This window comes from Lynx canadensis, chromosome A1 (assembly GCF_007474595.2).
Source record: "Lynx canadensis isolate LIC74 chromosome A1, mLynCan4.pri.v2, whole genome shotgun sequence".
Classification (NCBI taxonomy): domain Eukaryota; kingdom Metazoa; phylum Chordata; class Mammalia; order Carnivora; family Felidae; genus Lynx; species Lynx canadensis.
The window spans coordinates 28,728,952-28,748,425 of NC_044303.2; the positions used below are offsets into that span (position 1 = coordinate 28,728,952).

Below are 19,474 nucleotides of genomic sequence, written 5' to 3' on the forward strand. Positions count from 1 at the left end.
ATATATAAATTCCTTGTTAGAAATTCTTGTAACTTCCTAAGTCAGAAAATGCAAAATATTAAATATAAATGCAGGTAAAGCCCATAGAAAAGATATCAGCTTTAGCACTTAGACTGAAACTTAGACCCCTGAGGAGTGAGTCTAACATTGCAGGTGCATGAGATATGAGTTGGTTTAGAGTTCTTTTCTTTCTGACAGTGAACGCCAATACAATCGGGGGTCCACAAATACAGAAAAATGTAAGTAACCAATAGATACCTGTGTATTTCTTTTCTTACAGATGGATCTCTTGGTATCTTTTAATGTTTACTATTAGAATTCTTTGTAGCAAGTTTAATAAACCACAATTAGGTAAACTAGCTTCGTTATTACCAACTGATTGACTACTGTAATTTCCTTTTCAGATCAGAATCTCTCTCACCATATACCACATGGCTGTCTACTATTTCGGACACAGATGCATTGCTAGCTGAGTGGGGCAAAGGTGCTGTTATTACTGTCGATATGGGAGGTCACATCAGGCTTTGGGAAACTGGACTTGAACGTCTGCAGCGATCACTCATTGAATGGAGAAACATGATTGGACAAGACAGTGACAGACATATGCAGGTACCACTCTAACCCACTTTCCCTCTTAAAGGTGCATATTTACGTATAAGGTTAGTTCCAAATGGAAGTAAACCTCTGGCCTCAAAACTTAAATATAGTTACTTAAATACCTAATTTCTCATAATAGAAAAAGACGTGTCTTTTTCTAGATAGTGGGAAAGTTAAAAGGAGCCCTTTTTGCGGTCAGTGCTTAAATATACAAGTTCCTCACATCACAACATGAGAATACAAGACAATTGCTTCTGTTTGACCCCAAGCATTAATCAGCTTCTAGCATCACCTTTGCATTTGTTCTTTTACTACCATCATCTTGGGCATCTCTGCATGCTACCAAGGAGGCAGAAATACCGATATAAAACGCAGCACGTTACCATAAGGTCAAAACCTTTAGACTAGAGAAGATACGTATATTATGCATCCAGCAAAGATGTGTTTTTACCAACTTCCTTGTCTCCAGATAATGCAAACTTAGCAGTAGATAGACCCAGCCCTGCCCTGAAAAGAAATATGGAAATAGGTCACCAAAGTGAGAGGAAACTCCAGAAATGACTCAGTCACCACCTACTCTAGTTGGTCTGGAACCAATGAGGAAAGCTGTGTACCCATAAATACTAAAGCATATAATAAAAGGATTTATTTGTAATTGATTGATTTTAATCTTCAGAAGAAAACTTCTCTGTTTATGCTTCATTCTTATCCAGCAAGATGGTAAAGAAAGGCGGGTTCCTGCCAGCTGTGTTGCTCTGCAGAGAGCCAATTCACAAGATAAATTTCTACAAACTACTCCATTGATACTTGATTAATAATTACTATTTTGTGTGGTTATTTTCTGATTTCCCTTAAAGGAGAATAATTGTGAATGAATAATACATATTTCTCTTAGATTCTTAAAACCTTATAGGAACATTCTGAAAATTCGACACCAATGTAGGCAAGCAACTTCAACTTCTTTTGAAAGGGTATGAATATATTAATTTAATTAAGCTAAAACAAATGTATTGCTCTAACATAAACATGCCATTAAGCGCAATGAATCTATCATAGCAACAGACTGAATGTTGGTCACTATCCATAACAATAATTAGAAAATTAATTAACTATGGTTCTGATTCTCTTATTATCCTGAACATTAGTTTCTTCTCCCTTTGAATTAAGTTCCTCTTTTCATTACAGAGATTGGTAAATACTATTGTATTTGAATTTCTTGTATTTCATTTCAATTCCTCATGTGTCATAGAGATGAAAGGCCATATTTTTCCTATGGTCAAGAGTGTGGCCTAAATTAAGTGTCTTCCATAACAGAACTTTAAAAAAGAATTTTACACATGATTTTCATAACTGGTCCTGACTGCTACAAAAATTAACCCCTATTTGTGGTTTAGCCATACACTCTTCTTTTCCCAGCGACTTCCCCGACTCTGTTGTTCATCTTTCTATTCCCAGCATAGTGACTGATACACAACAGGCAATTAATATATTTGTGTATGCTCATACTCATATATCCTAATTGCACTGGCCTTTGAAGCTATTTGACAAAAAATGGAACTGTTCTTTTAAACTGTCACAAGTTATTCATTCATTTTTGTGTAACTGAATAAATATTTATTGGATGAATATATATAGTTATTAAATTAGAAATGAACAGAAATATATTATCTAACATCTCAAAAATAATCAAAAGGTTTGGCTGCAGTATGCAGAGCAACATCTGATCCTTCCCAGACCTAACATTTTCCAGAAAATGCATAACTTTATGTCTCCCGTTCAAAGTTCAGCTATAACAGAAATAAGACTTATTCAGAAAGAAAGTTACACAATTCAGAAGTGAATGTTAGTTTCATTTGGAAAATTAGAATAGTTGTTATCCAACCTTCTCCTAACATCTCTGATGTTCCTTGATCCATTTTGGTCGATATTGAAATATATATTTATCTACATACTCAAACTGAGAAACAAATTGTAAGCATACGTCTTTATGTCTAAAGAGACAGGATCAATTGCCCAGATGGTCTGACGTTGTTTTATTTTTTGGTCGGATCTGTCCTCTTCTCCCTGCTTGGTCAATAATGAGACAGCACAGGGACGCCTGGGTGGCTCGGTCGATTTGAGTGTCCCACTTGGGCTCAGGTCATTATCTCACGGTTCAAGTGTTCGAGCCTCGCGTCGGGCTGACAGCTTGGAGGCTGGAGCCTGCTTCGGATTCTGTGTCTCCCTCTCTTTCTCTGCCCCTCCCCCGCTCATGCTCTGTCTCTCAAAAGTAGATAAACTTTAAAAAAAAATTTTTTAACAATGAGAGTATATTTAACTGCTCGTATGTAGACCAGTTCTTGTTATTATTTACAAGTAGTGTACACAACCAGACCTAAATGGGAATCACTGTGGAGCAGTAGTAATAACAAGCAAAATATGTCTTTTACAGTTTCCCGTACGGTGCGATCCCTCAAGCTCTTCCTCATTTATGGGCCTTTTATTCAGCATATGTCTCCTCCTGGTTCAGGAGCTTGAAAAATGCCTTTCTAGAAATATTGAGAAAAGAGAATATGTTCTTAGTACCATACTTCTCGCTGGCTAAGTTCCAGTCCTCTCCCTGTTCCTGGCAGAGTAACCCGATCTCCATCTAGTGGCAAAATGGACTTACTTTACATCGTAGAAATTAAAAGGCCTGCTTTGCATTCACTAGTTAAAGGAGGTTTACACACACCTGTATTGTTTGGTTCCTGTTGGTCACGAGATGCTCCTTTAGGTCAACAGTGAAGGCTGGGCAAATACCCCACCACTTACTGACCCACTTTTTTCCTTGAGTCTTTTGAATGATAGCAAAAGAACTGTTTATATTTAGATTAACTATGTCAGTTACATGCTTTACCACTTTCCTTTATATCTTGCTTCATTTCAGCCTTCTAGAGTTATCAATTCTGAAGCCATTGTTGCTTTGAAGTTTAGTTTTTGCTTAATGAATTCATTGATAGTTCTCCTTCATGAGTAGTTTGCAAGAGAGTGTTTATTGAGCTCTTCATATAAAATGCGTTCATTAATTTTACATGCTTTGATAGGAAGTGTGTTTTTCTTACAGCAAACAACTATAACAAATTCAAAGTGTCACTGTAGCTGTGGTTCTAAAAGTCCATGATTAAGAATTCATATTTATTACTTTTAGACTTCATATTTTCAGAAGCATGTGTTAATTATAAGCCAAAATTTTTCTGACCATGCTTCATAGTGTTCTCTCTAAAGCATATTTTTCATATTTTTATTTAGTTACACTTGGATTCATCCCAAGAAGGCTGTTAAAGCTACACCACAGGTTTCTTCAGAAATCAAACCATCTTCTTTAAAAAGCTCCTGGTGACTATTCTTGTGGGAACACAAAAGCTAAAACGTTATAGCTTTCAAGTGTTATTGTCTGATTACAATAAACTAATTCGAAAGTAAATCCTCTGTATGTTACTGGTAGAATCTCTTTGAGGCCTTTGAATAGTACTTCCTTATCTGTATACTTTTAAAATGGATAGGATCTTTGAAACACAGTGTGGGACTACAACTTACTCATTCTTACAGTGAAGATAGTGCCTGGTACACAATAGATACATGGTAGAGGCATCAGAAAACATACTTAGAAAAGATAACTAATTTATATTAAGCACCACTAAGACTTTCCCCCTTTTAAAGAAGATATTCTAGGAATATGAGTAAAGGTAGTTGTTGTACTTTGGTAAACAAGACTGGCCTTTTCTTTAACTACAAGCCCAACAGTAAGGATTTTTTTAAGATATCAGTAAGATGGTAAGTCCTTCTTCCAGTTTTGGAAACCACTAGATCATTTCATTGGAGCTGTATTAGTACCTTTAGGTTTTCACTATGCAGACTGTGTTTTCTCCACATACTCTGAGAGGGTTTACAATTTTTTGTTCTTTTTTTAAAGAAATTTTTTTAATGTTTTTTTTTTTATTTTTGAGAGAGAGAGAACAAGTGAAGGAGGGATAGAGAGAGAGGGAGACAGAATCTGAAGCAGGCTCCAGGCTCTGAGCTGTCAGCACAGAGCCTGATGCGGGGCTCGAACCCATGAACTGCAAGATCATGACTTGAACTGAAGTTGGACACTCAACCGAGTGAGCGACCCTGGAATACAGAAGAATTCTTTCTTCTTTTAAGGGTAGCTTATAGTTTACTCTTGCACCACATTCTTCACTTTGGCCAGTAACTGAAAATACTTAGCAGTCTGATTCAGTGGGTCATTATCATTATCGTATGTATAACAATGTATATTTCATAGGATTGTTATATGTACATGTATCTTTGGGGATCTTCCTTGGCCCAAAAAGGCAATGCTTTTTTTTTTTAATTTTCATAAAAACATTCAGCAAGATGGTCTAGCCATTTGCCTATGCGGTAGCATTTGAGCAATGCCTCTAATGATTTTCCCATGTTTATTCCTGCTAGAGAAATTCCCAGCCATGGAAATCCATTTTGAATCTAGATCTTGAATAAGGTTTTCAGACTTGAATAAGGTACACTGGGAGTGTACTACCCGGTGGTGTGCTGATAGACCAGCCCTCTGGTGAGGTAAAGGTGGGGCAGTTTATAATGTTTGCCAATTTCCCTGGTGTAACTACTCCCTCCGTGGCCGATTTCACGCTTCCAAAGGTTAATAATCAACTTGCTCGATTTCTGAGTATTTAGCAGCCATCAGAGAAAGGAAAGAAGTACTAGGAACACAGACAAGATGGTGCCATCTTATCTCTGGGAAGTGCTGAAGCCCATAGTTGTGCCAGTTACAGACTGGTGATGCTCTTTTTGAACCACGAATACAGTTTGAGCAAAGAATTAGAAAGAAGTCTGCAGTCAAGTAGGATGACACTCATGAGTTCACAAGTACAAGCCTCCTTTCTCATAAACATCATTTCAGAAGGAAATTACCAGATTTTTACAGTCCTCCAGAAGCCGTGCTTCCATTAGATCACAACTTTGTCAGTGATTGCTAAATATAACTAAAATTAAATGAGCAACCACCTCCCTCAGACAAGCAGATCAACAAGCTTATGACTTTCAGGGAGGCCATGAGTTTTCATTAACCTTTTGTGCATATCCAACAAAAATAATAATCCTACAAATTATTATAATTGGGGGTACTATAGAGTCTTAAACTAATATTAAAAACAGAAATAGCACCTAGCTTTCTCATTATAGAAAAGACCTAACCTTAGGAAATTGCTTTTCAAATCATCACTGACAGAAGCATTTCAACTCCTTTCTCTCATGACAGGCCTTAAGATCATTCTTTTATATGGTACTATATCTTCAGTGCGTGTTATTTAACAATATATCAGCCAGTAAAGAAGTAATCTTAGGAATATTTAAAGTATAAGGAAAACAAATTAATTCTGTAATATATCAGTTATAAATTGAGATGTCAAATGCAATGAATATGTTGACAATTAATGGCTCTAGAATTTTTATGATTCTGAGCCTATTATGTGTCTAGTTACATGTAATCAACACATCACATTGGCTACAGAAATAAAATCCTCCTGTTATATTTATAAATAAAATTGTAATTTTACTCATAAGCAGGTATAGCCTATTGGCTATGCTTTCCAGTTATAATATAAAGATAATACCATTGTACCTTACAAAGTTGTCGTAAGACTGAAATGCATCAGTACCTGGCACAGAGTAAGTAAACAAATAACAACTAGAAACTTAGAATTTAGAATTTGGGCCATAGAATTCTTTAATGCTTATATGGAAATGCAAAGCCAAATTAAAAGGAAGCAGTGCTACCCAGTCACCTAATATTAAATCATGACCCAATGAGTTACATAATTCATCATCTATCTTTGTGTTATAAGGTGTGAGGTTTGTTTATAATCCTATTTAGGAAAAGTTTTGTCAGGCCCAAAAAAGGAATTTTGGTCTGTGCCTAAACCTGTCAACTTGAGGAAAAGCAGGAAATGAATGATAGGACAATTGTCAGCAGAGGATTATAGTGTTTAGCCTTATTCAAAAGACAAATTAGAACAGGACCAGAAAACACACAGCAAATATATACATCATCTTTAGTCCTGAGTTCTGAGAACAGTGAAAAGAGCAAGTCAAATTTGGAGTTGTCTCTCTTAATTTTTCCATACACAGTACTCTTTGGTCTCTCCTTATAACATTCCAAAAATGTCTCTCTTTTTATTTTCTATTTCCTCACAAGGTCAGGCCACAGGTACCATTCTCTAACCTCTCTGAATAATCCCACCCATTCTTTCATTTATTTAATTAACATTTGCTTAGTACCCAGAATTGCTAGGATAAAGAAATAAATAAGATACAGGTGCAGACCCAGGAAACTTACAGTCAAGTAGAGCTATAATGAAATAAGTTGTAGTACAATATGGCAGATAAACTGATAGGAACATGATCAAAGGATCAGAAAACAGCCTAACCCCAGTTTTTCAGGAAGGGGGAAGGAACTCTTGATAAATCAAACGCATGTGATTAGTTTTGTCTCTTGCCAAAATCCCTGTAAAAGAGCAATAAAGGATCAAAAAACAGTCCCAACCCACCGGGGCAAAGAGAAATACAGACGCAGCAGCGCTTTGGAGGATAGAAAATAAATGGGTGGGTGATAACGGAGTTATCAGCTGAAGAGAGCTGACACCTATTCTTCCAGAGAGGGAAGCCAATAAGATGCAAGCTGCCGTACTCTGCAGAAGCCCACAAAGCATCAGGGCTTGAAGGCACCATGTACCTCTGAAGGTTGGAGTGCAGGGTGGCACCAAAAATTGGGAGATGAATTGAAATTCTGTATAGAGACCATTTAGATAGCCAGATTTTCTCCTCTATTTTGCACCTGGGGCCACTGGCTCTTCTCTAGGCTTACCAAAGACAGGAGCTGTAATGGAGATTTGTACAATTGAGGACAAGAATGAGACCATGTAGACAGTGAGAAGATAAAGTGAAAGTTTACTTTTCTTATATAGATTCCATGAAGCTGACTTCCACATTTATACCCTTTGAACAGAAGAGTAGAAAAATCCTTTCTAGAAACTGACATATCCAAAAGAAAACCTTTCTGACCTAATATTTGGAAGTTTTTCCTTAGTAATCTTACAAGAAGACCCACTTATTGTTGAGACCAGCCTTTATGCAAAAACTTCAGTCCACTTTTTAATGCCTTCTTCTTAAATATTAATGGATAGCCTCTTATACAAAAAAAAAAAAATGGAAATGAACAGAGAAAATAGAGATGATGCAGAAAGAAGAAAAACATGTCACAAAGTGACAATTGACATTCTCAGACAGGCAAGAGAAAATATGATGATCATAAAACAAAAATGTGATGCTTTTTTAACATAGGAACCTTCAAAGAACAAGAAAGATGTCTTGGAAATTTAGTACCGAGTAATGTATAGAAGTGTTGAATCACTATATCGTATACCTGAAACTAACATAACACTGGATATTAGCTGTACTGCAATTAAATAAACAACAAACCAAGCAGACATGGTATATGGAGAAATAAAAAGTGGTAGCAAAAATAAATTCAATAGGAGGCGTTGGACATTCACTGGCTAGTGCTTCGCTTAACCAAGTCAACTTTCAGAACTGCATTCGTTATATGTGTTGTCTCATATCTCTATAACTCATTTTAAGGTTTAAAAGTTAAGGGGCACCTGGGTGGCTCAGTCGATTAAGTGTCCTACTTCAGCTCAGGTCACGATCTCTCAGTCTGTTGAGTTCAAACCCTTCATTGGGCTCTGAGCCCAGAGCCTGGAGCCTGCTTTAGCTTCTGTGTCTCCCTCTCTCTTTGCCCCTCCTCCACTCACACTCTGTCTCTTTCTTTCTCAAAAATAAACAAACATTAAAAATTTTTTTTTATTTAAAAGTTAAAAGACACAAGGCCTGATTGGGGGTTAAAATGATTTTCTAGGGGCACCTGGGTGGCCCAGTCAGTTAAGCATCCCACTTCGGCTCAGGTCATTATCTCACCATTGGTAAATTCGAGACCCGCATCAGGCTCTGTGCTGACAGCTCAGAGCCTGGAGCCTGCTTCAGATTCTGTGTCTCCCCCCCTTCTCTCTCTGCCCCTTCCCCACTCATGCTCTGTCTCTCTCAAAAATAAACATTAAAAAAAATTGCAATAAATAAAATGATTTTCTAGAACTAGTTTCATTTGAACCTCTGTAGGACTTGCTGATAGGAAGATAGGGGTAGGAAAATGGATCTTCTCCCATGGACTTCTGCTCACTTTCCAGGCAGAGCACAGCCCATGTATTTCCCCCTTGACCTATATAGCCAAACAACAGAGCTGTCGATACTCTCTGCTTCCATCAGAAAACTGCTAAAAGCATTGGATCCCATGGAGAAAAGTGCACTGTATCTGGAACAGGAGTGTGAAACCTTCAAGCTGTAGGGCAGAGCAGACAACCGGCTGGGACCAAAAAGCCAGAGGAACTAGACTAGTTGGTCTGTCCTAGAGGAAGCAGGCATTTTTTTCACTTAGAAGTTGCTTTTCTTTTCCAAACCGCTGTGTTCTCATGATTTTATTTAACCAGTCAAGTATCAATCTTATTTCAACCATGTTTGTATACCCACAAAAAAGATCACTGCATCTTTTCGATTAATTGATTTATCAGTAATTGTCTGCGTATAAATATAGTGAAAACCTTTAAGTATATTCTCAATAGGTACTAGTGAGTCACCTCCCAGCAACAAATTTCAAGCAACATTTGACACCTACAGATACAAATATAATTACATATTTGTCATCATAAATACTTTTTTTGGTGAGGAAGAAGTTTTCCTGTCATGTCATTATATCTATAATCTAATGGCTGTATTAGTTGAATCTCAGTTCCTTAAAAGCTCTGTTGGTTCCCCCACCTGCATCCGGTATTTCTAGTTGATTTTCAACGTTTTTATTTATTTTTGGGATAGAGAGAGACAGAGCATGAATGGGGGAGGGGCAGAGAGAGAGGGAGACACAGAATCGGAAGCAGGCTCCAGGCTCCGAGCCATCAGCCCAGAGCCTGACGCGGGGCTCGAACTCACGGACCGCGAGATCGTGACCTGGCTGAAGTCGGACGCTTAACCGACTGCGCCACCCAGGCGCCCCTCTAGTTGATTTTCATATAACAGCAGTGTATATACTCTAGACCTGGCTTCAGGAAAATAGCAAACCATAATTTCCTAGGGAGATGGTGGTGATCCAAGCTGTAGAATTTCTTTGTGGGATAGGCAGGTGGTCATCTATTGAATTACAGCAATTCTGGACAAACAATAGATATTTGAGTCCCTTGGGAACTCAAATATCTATTCCCATTTGAGAACCACCATCCAAAATGTTCTTGTGGAGCACTTGCTCTGTACCCACCAAAGAAGGACCTGTGGGGAGGTGGTGGAATACTAAAACATAAAGCATGGTTTCTACCCTCAGAGAGTTTATTCTATGTGATTGGGGAGTTGAGGATGATAGTCATGAAACAGCAGCATGTAGTACAAAACAATGTGTATTTCAATGGTAAATTGGGGAGTTTTGACCCTGTGCTATAGTAGTTCAGAAGGGAAGTATATATGTATGATGAAAGTTGTAAGTGAAGGAAATGGGGCTTGGGTTGAACTTTTATTTTTGTCTTTAGATAGTTCAAAAAGAGAGGTCAGAGAATTCTAGACATTCTGAAAATCATACCACAGGCAGAGATATAAATGAGCACTGTGTGTTTCCTTAATAAGAGGATGATTTGTGCCATAGGCATGGATCACAACAAATCCAAGAGTGACCTGGTGCAGATACCAGAGGAACAGTAAGCAAATATCACAGCCAGTGTGATGCATGCACAAAGCCCAAAGGGCAAATCCAGGTTGAATCCCAACTATCCCGAGGAGACAGTGGAGGGGATACCAGAGCAGGTGTGGGTATTAAGAGCTGGGTCTGGGACCACCAGACACACACCCGCTGGGGGATCTCAGAAGACAGGGTGCGATTTAGTTTCAGCACAGTCTTGCTGGCACAGGACACTTTTAAAAGCAGTTGAAAGGATTTTGGTCTGTTTAGGCATATCTGTAGCATATTATAAGACAAACAACTAAAAGCAAAGGGTATCTTCTGGGGAGTGGTGTAAGAAGGAGTCACCCAAATAGGAGAAATTAGGATGTGTGAAGATCCAATGAGGCTTTTAGGTTTCCTACTCCTAGGATTTGCGGAAGGTCCTTGAGCAGGAAAAATATAATAGTGGCAGCTAGATCAGAAAGAGGGACTTGGTAGTGATGTGCAGTCTGGGAAAGAACCCCGAGTGAACTAGGGCAACTGTGAGGGCGGGTATGGTTTGGTGGGGAAAAGCTGAATATGGGTCATGGAGGCAGACATTATGGACATTTCTAGTTTGGATATCTGGCAAAATGGCAGATCATTGTAGGAACAAGGAAGGTTGGAGAGGAGATAGGATTCAGGCATTTTGTATATGCTGAGTCTCAGGTAATGGTGAGATACTTCATTAACAGTGTGCAGTTAGTAATTGGAAATAGATCATTGGACCCAAGATCAAAGCTAGTGAGAGTTACAATGATCTTTAGCATGGAGCTTTTAGCTGAAACCATGAAAACAGTTAGATACTAAGGAGAATAGAGAGAAAATGAGCAGAACAACTGAGCTTTGTTTTTAGAAAAACTTACAGTTGTTTTTGAAAGCATATTCTCAGAACCCTCTTTAATAAGGAATCCATGTTCAAGCTGTTGGAAGACACTGTAACTTACTAGCCTCTTAGAGATGAAATTACAATTAGTGAATATCTGGCTTTGAGAAGTCCCACTAAAGAAACCTCTTTAATTTATTTAACTGAGTAGTCCCCAAATGTATCCAGAGTCTTTTTAATACTTCAACAAGTTGCCAGTCTTTATATTCCTGGTTTTCTTTGCTTCAGTTCACCGTGCACGCTGTGTAGTAGATCTCTTAGGACAAGACCTTCATGCTAATTCTAAACCTGATTCAGGATACAAGCATGTTGCATGACATTTATGACTTCAGAGAATAAATCCGGAATGCTAGGGTTGACTGTTAGAAGAAGAATGTATCCCTATACCTTTGAAGAGAGGACCTAGGCCTTAGGCTCAGCTCAAACCAAGGGCTCAATGTACGTCATGTGACCTAGTCTCTCTCCTCTTGGCTCTACTTTTTTCTGGCTTCATTGTTACAAAGCCTTTCTCCATTTAGTGGCAGCAATAGCCCTGATAGCGCTAGGTAATACATGGTTCTCACAGCTGGCAATCTCAGTAAAAGGGGCACGTCTCTACGAGTAATTTCAACACAGTCTTTAGGGGTATTACAATAGGCCCGTGAGGTCATGTGCCCATCCTGAACCAATCACTGTGACCAAAAGGACAGAATACTCTTAATTGGTCAGACTTTGGTCATGCATGCCTTCACTCCTAGAGTTTGGGATAAGCGAGGGCTGTATCAATCCCACCCGAACTACAAAATTATGAATTAGGAATAGGGGAAATACCCCTAAAGAAATTCTGAATAAGCAAAAGACTTGACCATGTGTTTTGGTTGGGGGGGGGGTGTTGTTGTTTTTGGTAGTTTTGACAGCTAAAGCCACCCTCTTGCAAGTGACAGCTGATAACCTTTCTAGGGTTGGGCTTCCTGGAGACCAGAACTATCATCAGATTCATTTTGTTTTGCACTCAGCACAACATTCATAAAACCTGACTTTTACCAAATGCAATATGAAGGTAATTAGACCAGTGATGACCTATAGCATTTATTAATTTCATCTTCCACTTAAGTCCTAGAGTGAATACTTCAGAAACACATACTTAACTTTCTAAACACATGTAAGGCGGACATAAATATTCTAGTTACAATTGTCTTATGAGACTTTCCAGTTGCAAAAGTTCTGAATAAAATTGTCAGGTCTGTCTTGACAGTGCTCTGATGGCATTATGGTGGGTTTTTCCTCTAATGAAAAGAACTTACTAATATTGGATCATTTTCATTATTTTTTTTTTCTTTTAGATATTTCTGTTTTAAGAAGCAAACACAACACTATTAAAGGCTGGTATGGGTTGAATAATCCTTTCCATAAAGAGGAATGACATCTATAGAGCCCTAATAGGAAAGTCTAAAACTTAATAGGTTTTGTGCTAGCCAAAGGGGAAAGTGCTGCATTTGACTATGAGTCACCATTACCTCAACCACTCTGCCATCATATTTACATATATAAGTCATTGCCCAGAAAGGGGAAACCCTGACATAATATCAGAAACAAATTTCATGTGTTCTGAATCTGGTTGGAGTTAACCCGTAGAACTCCAACAAATATATAAGGACTATTTAACAGCAATAAATAGAAGTTATTATTGTTACTATGGCTCTCTTAATACTAAAATATAATATTTTTCCTATCCTATATTCCAAATTACTTAGAAGTTTAAAAATCAGTTGATTATAGGTATAAGCTTCTGACTGCTCCCAAGATTAAACAGACTTCAAGATTCTGAATATAATTCTCCTCATTCAGTTTGAGAAATATTTAGGTAGGTAGGTACATAGGTACGTAGGTAGATAGGTAGGTAGGTAGATAGATAGGTAGAATAGAAAGAACATTTATATTTATTTATTTTTATGTTTATAAATATGAGACATATAATATGTTTTTATATATATATGCATGTGTATATATATAAAACCTTTCTAAAGTTGCAATAGAATATCTTTTATGAAATAGGCCTTGATTCTTCCACTCTTTTTCACTGTTTCTTCTAAACTTTGGTGAATTTGAAAGAAGCATATTGTTTGTTTAGGACAACTGCTGATAAAAACAAAAGAAGAGTGGGGCTTCTGGGTAGCTCAGTCGGTTAAGCATCCAACTCTTGGTTTCAGCTCAGGTCATGATCTCATGACCTTGTGAGTTTAAGCACCACATAGACTGCCTGGGATTCTCTCTCTCTCTCTGCCCCTCCCCCACTCATACTCTTGTGCATGCTCTCTCATAAATAAATAAGTAAATAAATAAATACTTTTAAAAAAAACAATAGGAGGGGTGCCTGGGTGGCTCAGTGGGTTGAGCATCCGACTTCAGCTCAGGTCATGATCTCGCAGTCTGTGAGTTCGAGCCCCGCGTAGGGCTCTGTGCTGACAGCTCGGAGCCTGGAGCCTGCTTCCGATTCTGTGTCTCCCTCTCTCTCTGCCCCTCCCCCACTCATGCTCTGTCTCTCTCTCTCTGTCAAAAATAAATAAACATTATAATAAATAAATAAACAATAGGAAAGAAAAGCATTCCCTTCAGAGCCTTAAATCCATGCCTATTTATAAGTTCTGTCTTCAAGTATAGACAAATAATTTAATTTTTTATTTTTCCTCACCAAATCTAATTACATATTTTAAAACTGTAGGGGCGCCTGGGTGGCTCAGTCGGTTAAGCGGCCGACTTCGGCTCAGGTCACGATCTCACGGTCTGTGAGTTCGAGCCCCGCGTCGGGCTCTGTGCTGACAGCTCAGAGCCTGGAGCCTGTTTCAGATTCTGTGTCTCCCTCTCTCTGACCCTCCCCCATTCATGCTCTGTCTCTCTCTGTCTCAAAAATAAATAAACGTTAAAAAAAATTTTTTAAAACTGTTTATCTTTCTCTCCATATATTTTTTTCCATGAACCACTTGAAAGTAAGTCAGAGACATGATACCCCATTACCTCTGAATGCTTCAGGGAGTATTTCCTCAAAACAAAAGCACTCTCCTACATAACCACAATACAGACCTCAAAATCAGGAAGTTAACAATGATACATCATTAATGTCTAATCCACAGAGTTTATTCAAATTTCACATGTCCCAAGAGCATCCTTTTAGCACAAAGAAGCAATCCAGGATCATGTTCTCTGTCAATCCAAAAGTTTCTCGTCTTTCCTTGGCTTTCATGACCTTGACATTTTTGAAGAGCATAGGCTAGTTACTGTATAAAAATATCCCTCAACTTGGGTTTAACTAATGTTTCTGCATTGTAGATCCAGTTTATGCATCTATGGCAGGAATATCACAAAAATGATGCTGTATTTCTCTCAATGTGTCCTATTAGGTGGCACAGAGTGTTGGTTTGTCCCATTACTGGTGATGTTAACTTCAAATATCTGGTTAAGGTGTTATCTCCACTGTGTTTCTCCACTGTGAAGTTAATATTTTTTCCTTTGATAATTAATATATGTCTTTTGTGAGCTTACATTTTGAGACTATGTAAATATCTTATTTCTCATCAAGCTTTCTTTCATTAATTTTACCATCCATCAATGATTCTTATTTGAATCAACTATTATTACTGTGGTTGTCAAACAGTGATTTTTTTTTCCAATTGCATCATTTCTTCTACATTAACAGTTGGCATTCTAAGCTAAGGAAGGACCCTCCCTTCTTATCCCTCTGTTTTTTTTTTATTAGTATTACCTCATGGATTTCTACCTTATTTGATGGGTGATAGTCTATTGCCACTCTTATTTATTTTGATGTTCAGATTGTTCGTTTAGCCAGTGGGGACTCCTTCAAGCCAGTTCCTTTGTCCCTTTGACGTGCTTCAGTCATTTTTTTAGTACTTCTTTAATTTGTGGCATAAAAAGTAGATCCAGTTTCTTTTGTCTCTGGTTTTCTGTGCTGGTATAAATACTGTTTCGTTGGGCGGTTTCTCTGGGTATTATCTGTTGACTTAGATCACCCTGTTAATAAAAAAGAAGCATTCTAACCTACTTCCATTTAACCAACTCTCCAAGTTAACCTGCTCTCTTGAATGGATGTCCAGAGCACCCTGAACATTCACAGGTCATCAGCCTGTCTCCAATGTGCCCTCATACTTCTGTTCCCACTCGTTGAGTTATGCTGACATTTGACAGGAAACGTTTTAGCAGAGCCTTCAGGTTGGATGACCCATGCATAACAGTTATATTCAGAGAGTCTCAGAATGTTCTGTCACTCATAATCATGTATATTGGAGAAAAATCAACAAAGATATGAGATCATATAGCCACCATATATGTTGAATATTTTTCTTCATGTTATTACAGAGTTAGGTTCTGAACAAGGCCTAAGAAATCATCCATTATAATCTTTCAGTCTCATTTGGTCAGAGAGAGAGAAATAATTCTTCCTCTGGCCATTGGCCAGGGCGTAAAATAATATTATTATAGGGGCTCCTTATTATTGTTATTTGATGCCTATCTACCCATCTTGCTACACTTTATCATTAACTTTAAGTAGCTTCAGATTTTTCTTGTTCATTTGGCTGGAATTATTATTTCTACTGACCACACGAGGGTGTCTGTGAGCTTAGAACAGGAATATTTCAGATAATTTCAACAACTAATAGAACTTCCATAACTAATAACTGTTGTCATTTCACTATATTTGGAAGTTATAATTTAAAAAGTAGTTGAGGTCACCAGAAGACATGAGTCAATGCTCTCTCCATTCGAAGACCTTTGGCTATTATATGAACGGCATTTATGAGAAGAATTCAGAACTTCTAGTGAAGTTAGGCTCACAGAATTTTCTCAGGTCAGGAATTAAGAAATCCCCATCCTCTTCCTGGTTTCACCACTAATGTGTGACTTTAAGCGGTCATGCTGTCTCTGGACCTTAATTTCTTGTTCTATAAAATGAGATAGATTGTAAACTGATCCTTTAGGCCCTTCCACAAAAGGCAACAATGAAGATAGGATCTAAAAATAAGACATACATCAGGGCATCTGGGTGGCTCAGTTGGTTAAGCATCTGACTCTTGGTTTCGGCTCAGGTCATGAGCTCATGGTTCATGAGTTCAAGCCCTGCATTGGGCTCTGTGCTGACAGCGCAGAACCTGGTTAGGATTCTCTTTCTGTACCTCTCTCCCTGTCCCTCCCCTGCTCGCGCGCACACTCTCTCTCCCTCTCTCTCTCTCTCTCTCTCTCTCTCTCAATCTCTCTCTCTCTTTCAAAAGTAAATAAATAAACTTTTAAAATTTTTAAATTAAGGTATACATTGAAGAACTTCTCCATACTAGTGATTTTCTTTTAATTGACTGCTTAGGATATGCTAGGTGCTATCAATACATAACCACCATTATATTGTTCTATTCTGAGGTTAGATTAAGTACTTTGCCCCAGATCACTCTCCTAAACAACGAACAAAGCTGAGATTTCAGCCTAGCTCTCTCCAACTCAGAAGCCCATGTTTTTATTCCTCTTCACCACATGGCTTCCCTAGGTCCAAAAGACTAGTTTCAGTGGAGATTGTACCCTTAGAGGAGAAAATCATTCTTTGTCTGTCCTGGAGACCAAATGCTTACAGGTGCTGGATAGGGAACACAGATCTGGAGGGTCTGAGGTAAACAGGAAGTCATGCCCCTTCGAACTAAGAGGGCAGTCTCTACTTCGCTGTGGCCATGTGAGAACGCAGGCTCAACTTAGACAGTTTCAAGAGAAGACCGAAATCCAGACTTTTAAATGAAATCTCATTAATTTGAAAATTTGGCAACAACTCAGCATTTTTTTGTGGATAGAGTGATGACAGAACACTCCAGGACCCACAGATCTCTCTTTCTTCTCACCAGGTTGGGGATGTATCAAGAAATGAAACCCCATTCCCTTACAAGCTTTTTTCAAATAACTTACCTATGTTGGTAAATTCCCTTACTTGCTCTACAAAGTTTTTTAGTTCTCCTAATTAAATTAGGAGAATTCTAAACCCCCAGGTTTAGAATAAAAAGTCAAAAAGATGGGCAATCTACTGCCATGTTATATACCTACCCTGAAATTTAAAAAAAAAAAAAAAAAAAAAAAAGGAATCTACCTAAATCAGAGGAAAGGAAAAGGGGGAAACAAAGGGAGAAAAGTAAACATAAATATCTCAAAATATTATCCAGGCATAAAGAGATAAAAATTATGTTTCTTCTTCCTAAGTTGTGTGCATATCCTCTAAGAAAAGCCATCGTATATCAAATGTACTTTTTTTTTTTTTTTTTTTTAGTTTGTATGCTGTTTAAGTTATAATGAGGAGTAATGTAGCTCTTAATTGTAAGGGGAGGAATCTAACTGGTCCCAGGGTGGTTTTGTTTAATGCATTTTATGAGTGACAAAGCAAAATTCTCTACTCATGACAAGAATGAGAAGGATGAAACTAGAACGCTCTCCACATAGCTCTTCCACGTGCATTTTCATGTCCTGTGTCTTCCCTCACATTGTCCCCTCTGCCTGGGATGCCCATCACCCACTTCTGTGTCTCACCCTTCAAGGCTAAGCACACATGGCTCCAGCCTATCCACCCCCAGCTGAATTCATCCCTCCTTCCTTGGTATCACTGTGCCCTGGCCGCATGTGATCTATAACTGCTGTGTGTCAGAAGGGCAAGCTGCCCCACAGCAGAATTTTGTCCATTGAGGCATCTGCCTGGTAGCCTGACATGGGACCAGAGCTCAATAAATTTGTGATGAATCAGTGAACCAATAAATGAATGTATGATTAATTGGGGCCTTAAAGCTTTTATAAGATCCCTGAGAGGGGTCATAAAAGTTGCAAACTCCTTTGGTGTTTCTTAGAAGGCTACATCTTTTGTTTCTGTAAATGAGCTCACTGTTCACAAGCCAACTATTGCCTAAGTTGGCAGAGAACCAAATGGTAATAAATCTCCCACCCTTCCTTTTTTCCTACACTTGTTACTTTGTGGCTGCATCATGAACACCTGTGAACCAGGTGGCCAAAACTGAGTTTAATTCCCAGTTGTGTCCAGTCCCTTAGGCAAGTCATTCAACTTCTCTGGAGCTCCGTTTTTGCATCTGTGAAATGCAACTACTCAGAGCAGCTACCTCACAGAATTGTTGTAAAAACCAAATGAGATAACATATGTTCAGGCGCTCTGTCTGCAAACTGTAAAGTAGTCTATGAATGTGAGATGTATTATTTATGATAATTAATCTGTATGATAAGTAAAGGAATGAGTATAGAGCATGGGGAGCTAATTTTAAACTTCATAAAAAGCTATTGAATTAAATTTGAAATTTTTAGGAATCCTGTTGAGTATATGTAGTAACCCTTTTATTGAGGGAGAGGGTAATACATTTGATCCTAAATTAAATGGATTGGGATGAACAGTCCAAGGATTTAGATTCTTTCCTGCCCCAGCCAGTTTTGTGGAGGCATGATATTTGTCTCAGTGATCATTTTAATTTACCTCTCATTCTTGCAAGAACCACTGGTAGTAGAATGTCTTCCTTGTGAGATGTGAGGCTGAGTGTATGCATAAAGCATTCTAGTATATCTCCTTGACCTCTAAATTCTATGCTTCGATATGTCTTTTTACTGGAAATAAATTCTGTTTTAACACTAAGAAACATTATAAAGTTGGAAGTGCATCTTGGTAGAAATAAAATGCTAATTTTATTAATTAAATTAATAATTTTTGTAACAGAATATATTTTATTATACAATAAATATATAATATATGTAATTAATTAATAAAAATAATTTTATTTTATTATTTTATTTAAATTTTCAAATTAAAAAAATTTTTAATGTTTTTATTCATTTTTGAGAGAGAGAGCATGAGCAGGGGAGGGGCAGAGAGAGGCGGGGACAGAGGATCTGAAGCCGGCTGTGTGCTGACAGCAGTAAGCCCGATGCAGAGCTCAAACTCGCAAACCACAAGATCATTACCCGAGCCAAAGTCAGACACTCAACCAACTGAGCCACCCACGCACCCCACCTTTGGTAATTTTAATATAGACGGAAAAACAATAACCTGGTAATTAAATACTAACAATAAAAAAAATCCTTAACAATACTCAAAATATTAAGAACAAAAAAACCTGCTATACTTAAAATTATTCACAAAAAAACATAAAGTAAAAGTAGCCCACAGGAAATACAGC

At 37.9% G+C, this 19,474-nt stretch overlaps 1 protein-coding gene across 2 annotated transcripts in view; it reads left to right on the plus strand.

Moving 5' to 3' along the window:
* The window catches only part of LOC115511098 (von Willebrand factor A domain-containing protein 8), a 289,504-nt gene that overhangs the window by 192,660 nt on the left and 77,370 nt on the right, over positions 1–19,474 (plus strand). For both annotated transcript variants that reach the window (XM_030311601.1, XM_030311610.1), the window contains exon 30: positions 405–609. In XM_030311601.1, the coding sequence (XP_030167461.1) occupies positions 405–609 (205 nt within the window). The remainder of the gene's footprint in view (positions 1–404; positions 610–19,474) is intronic.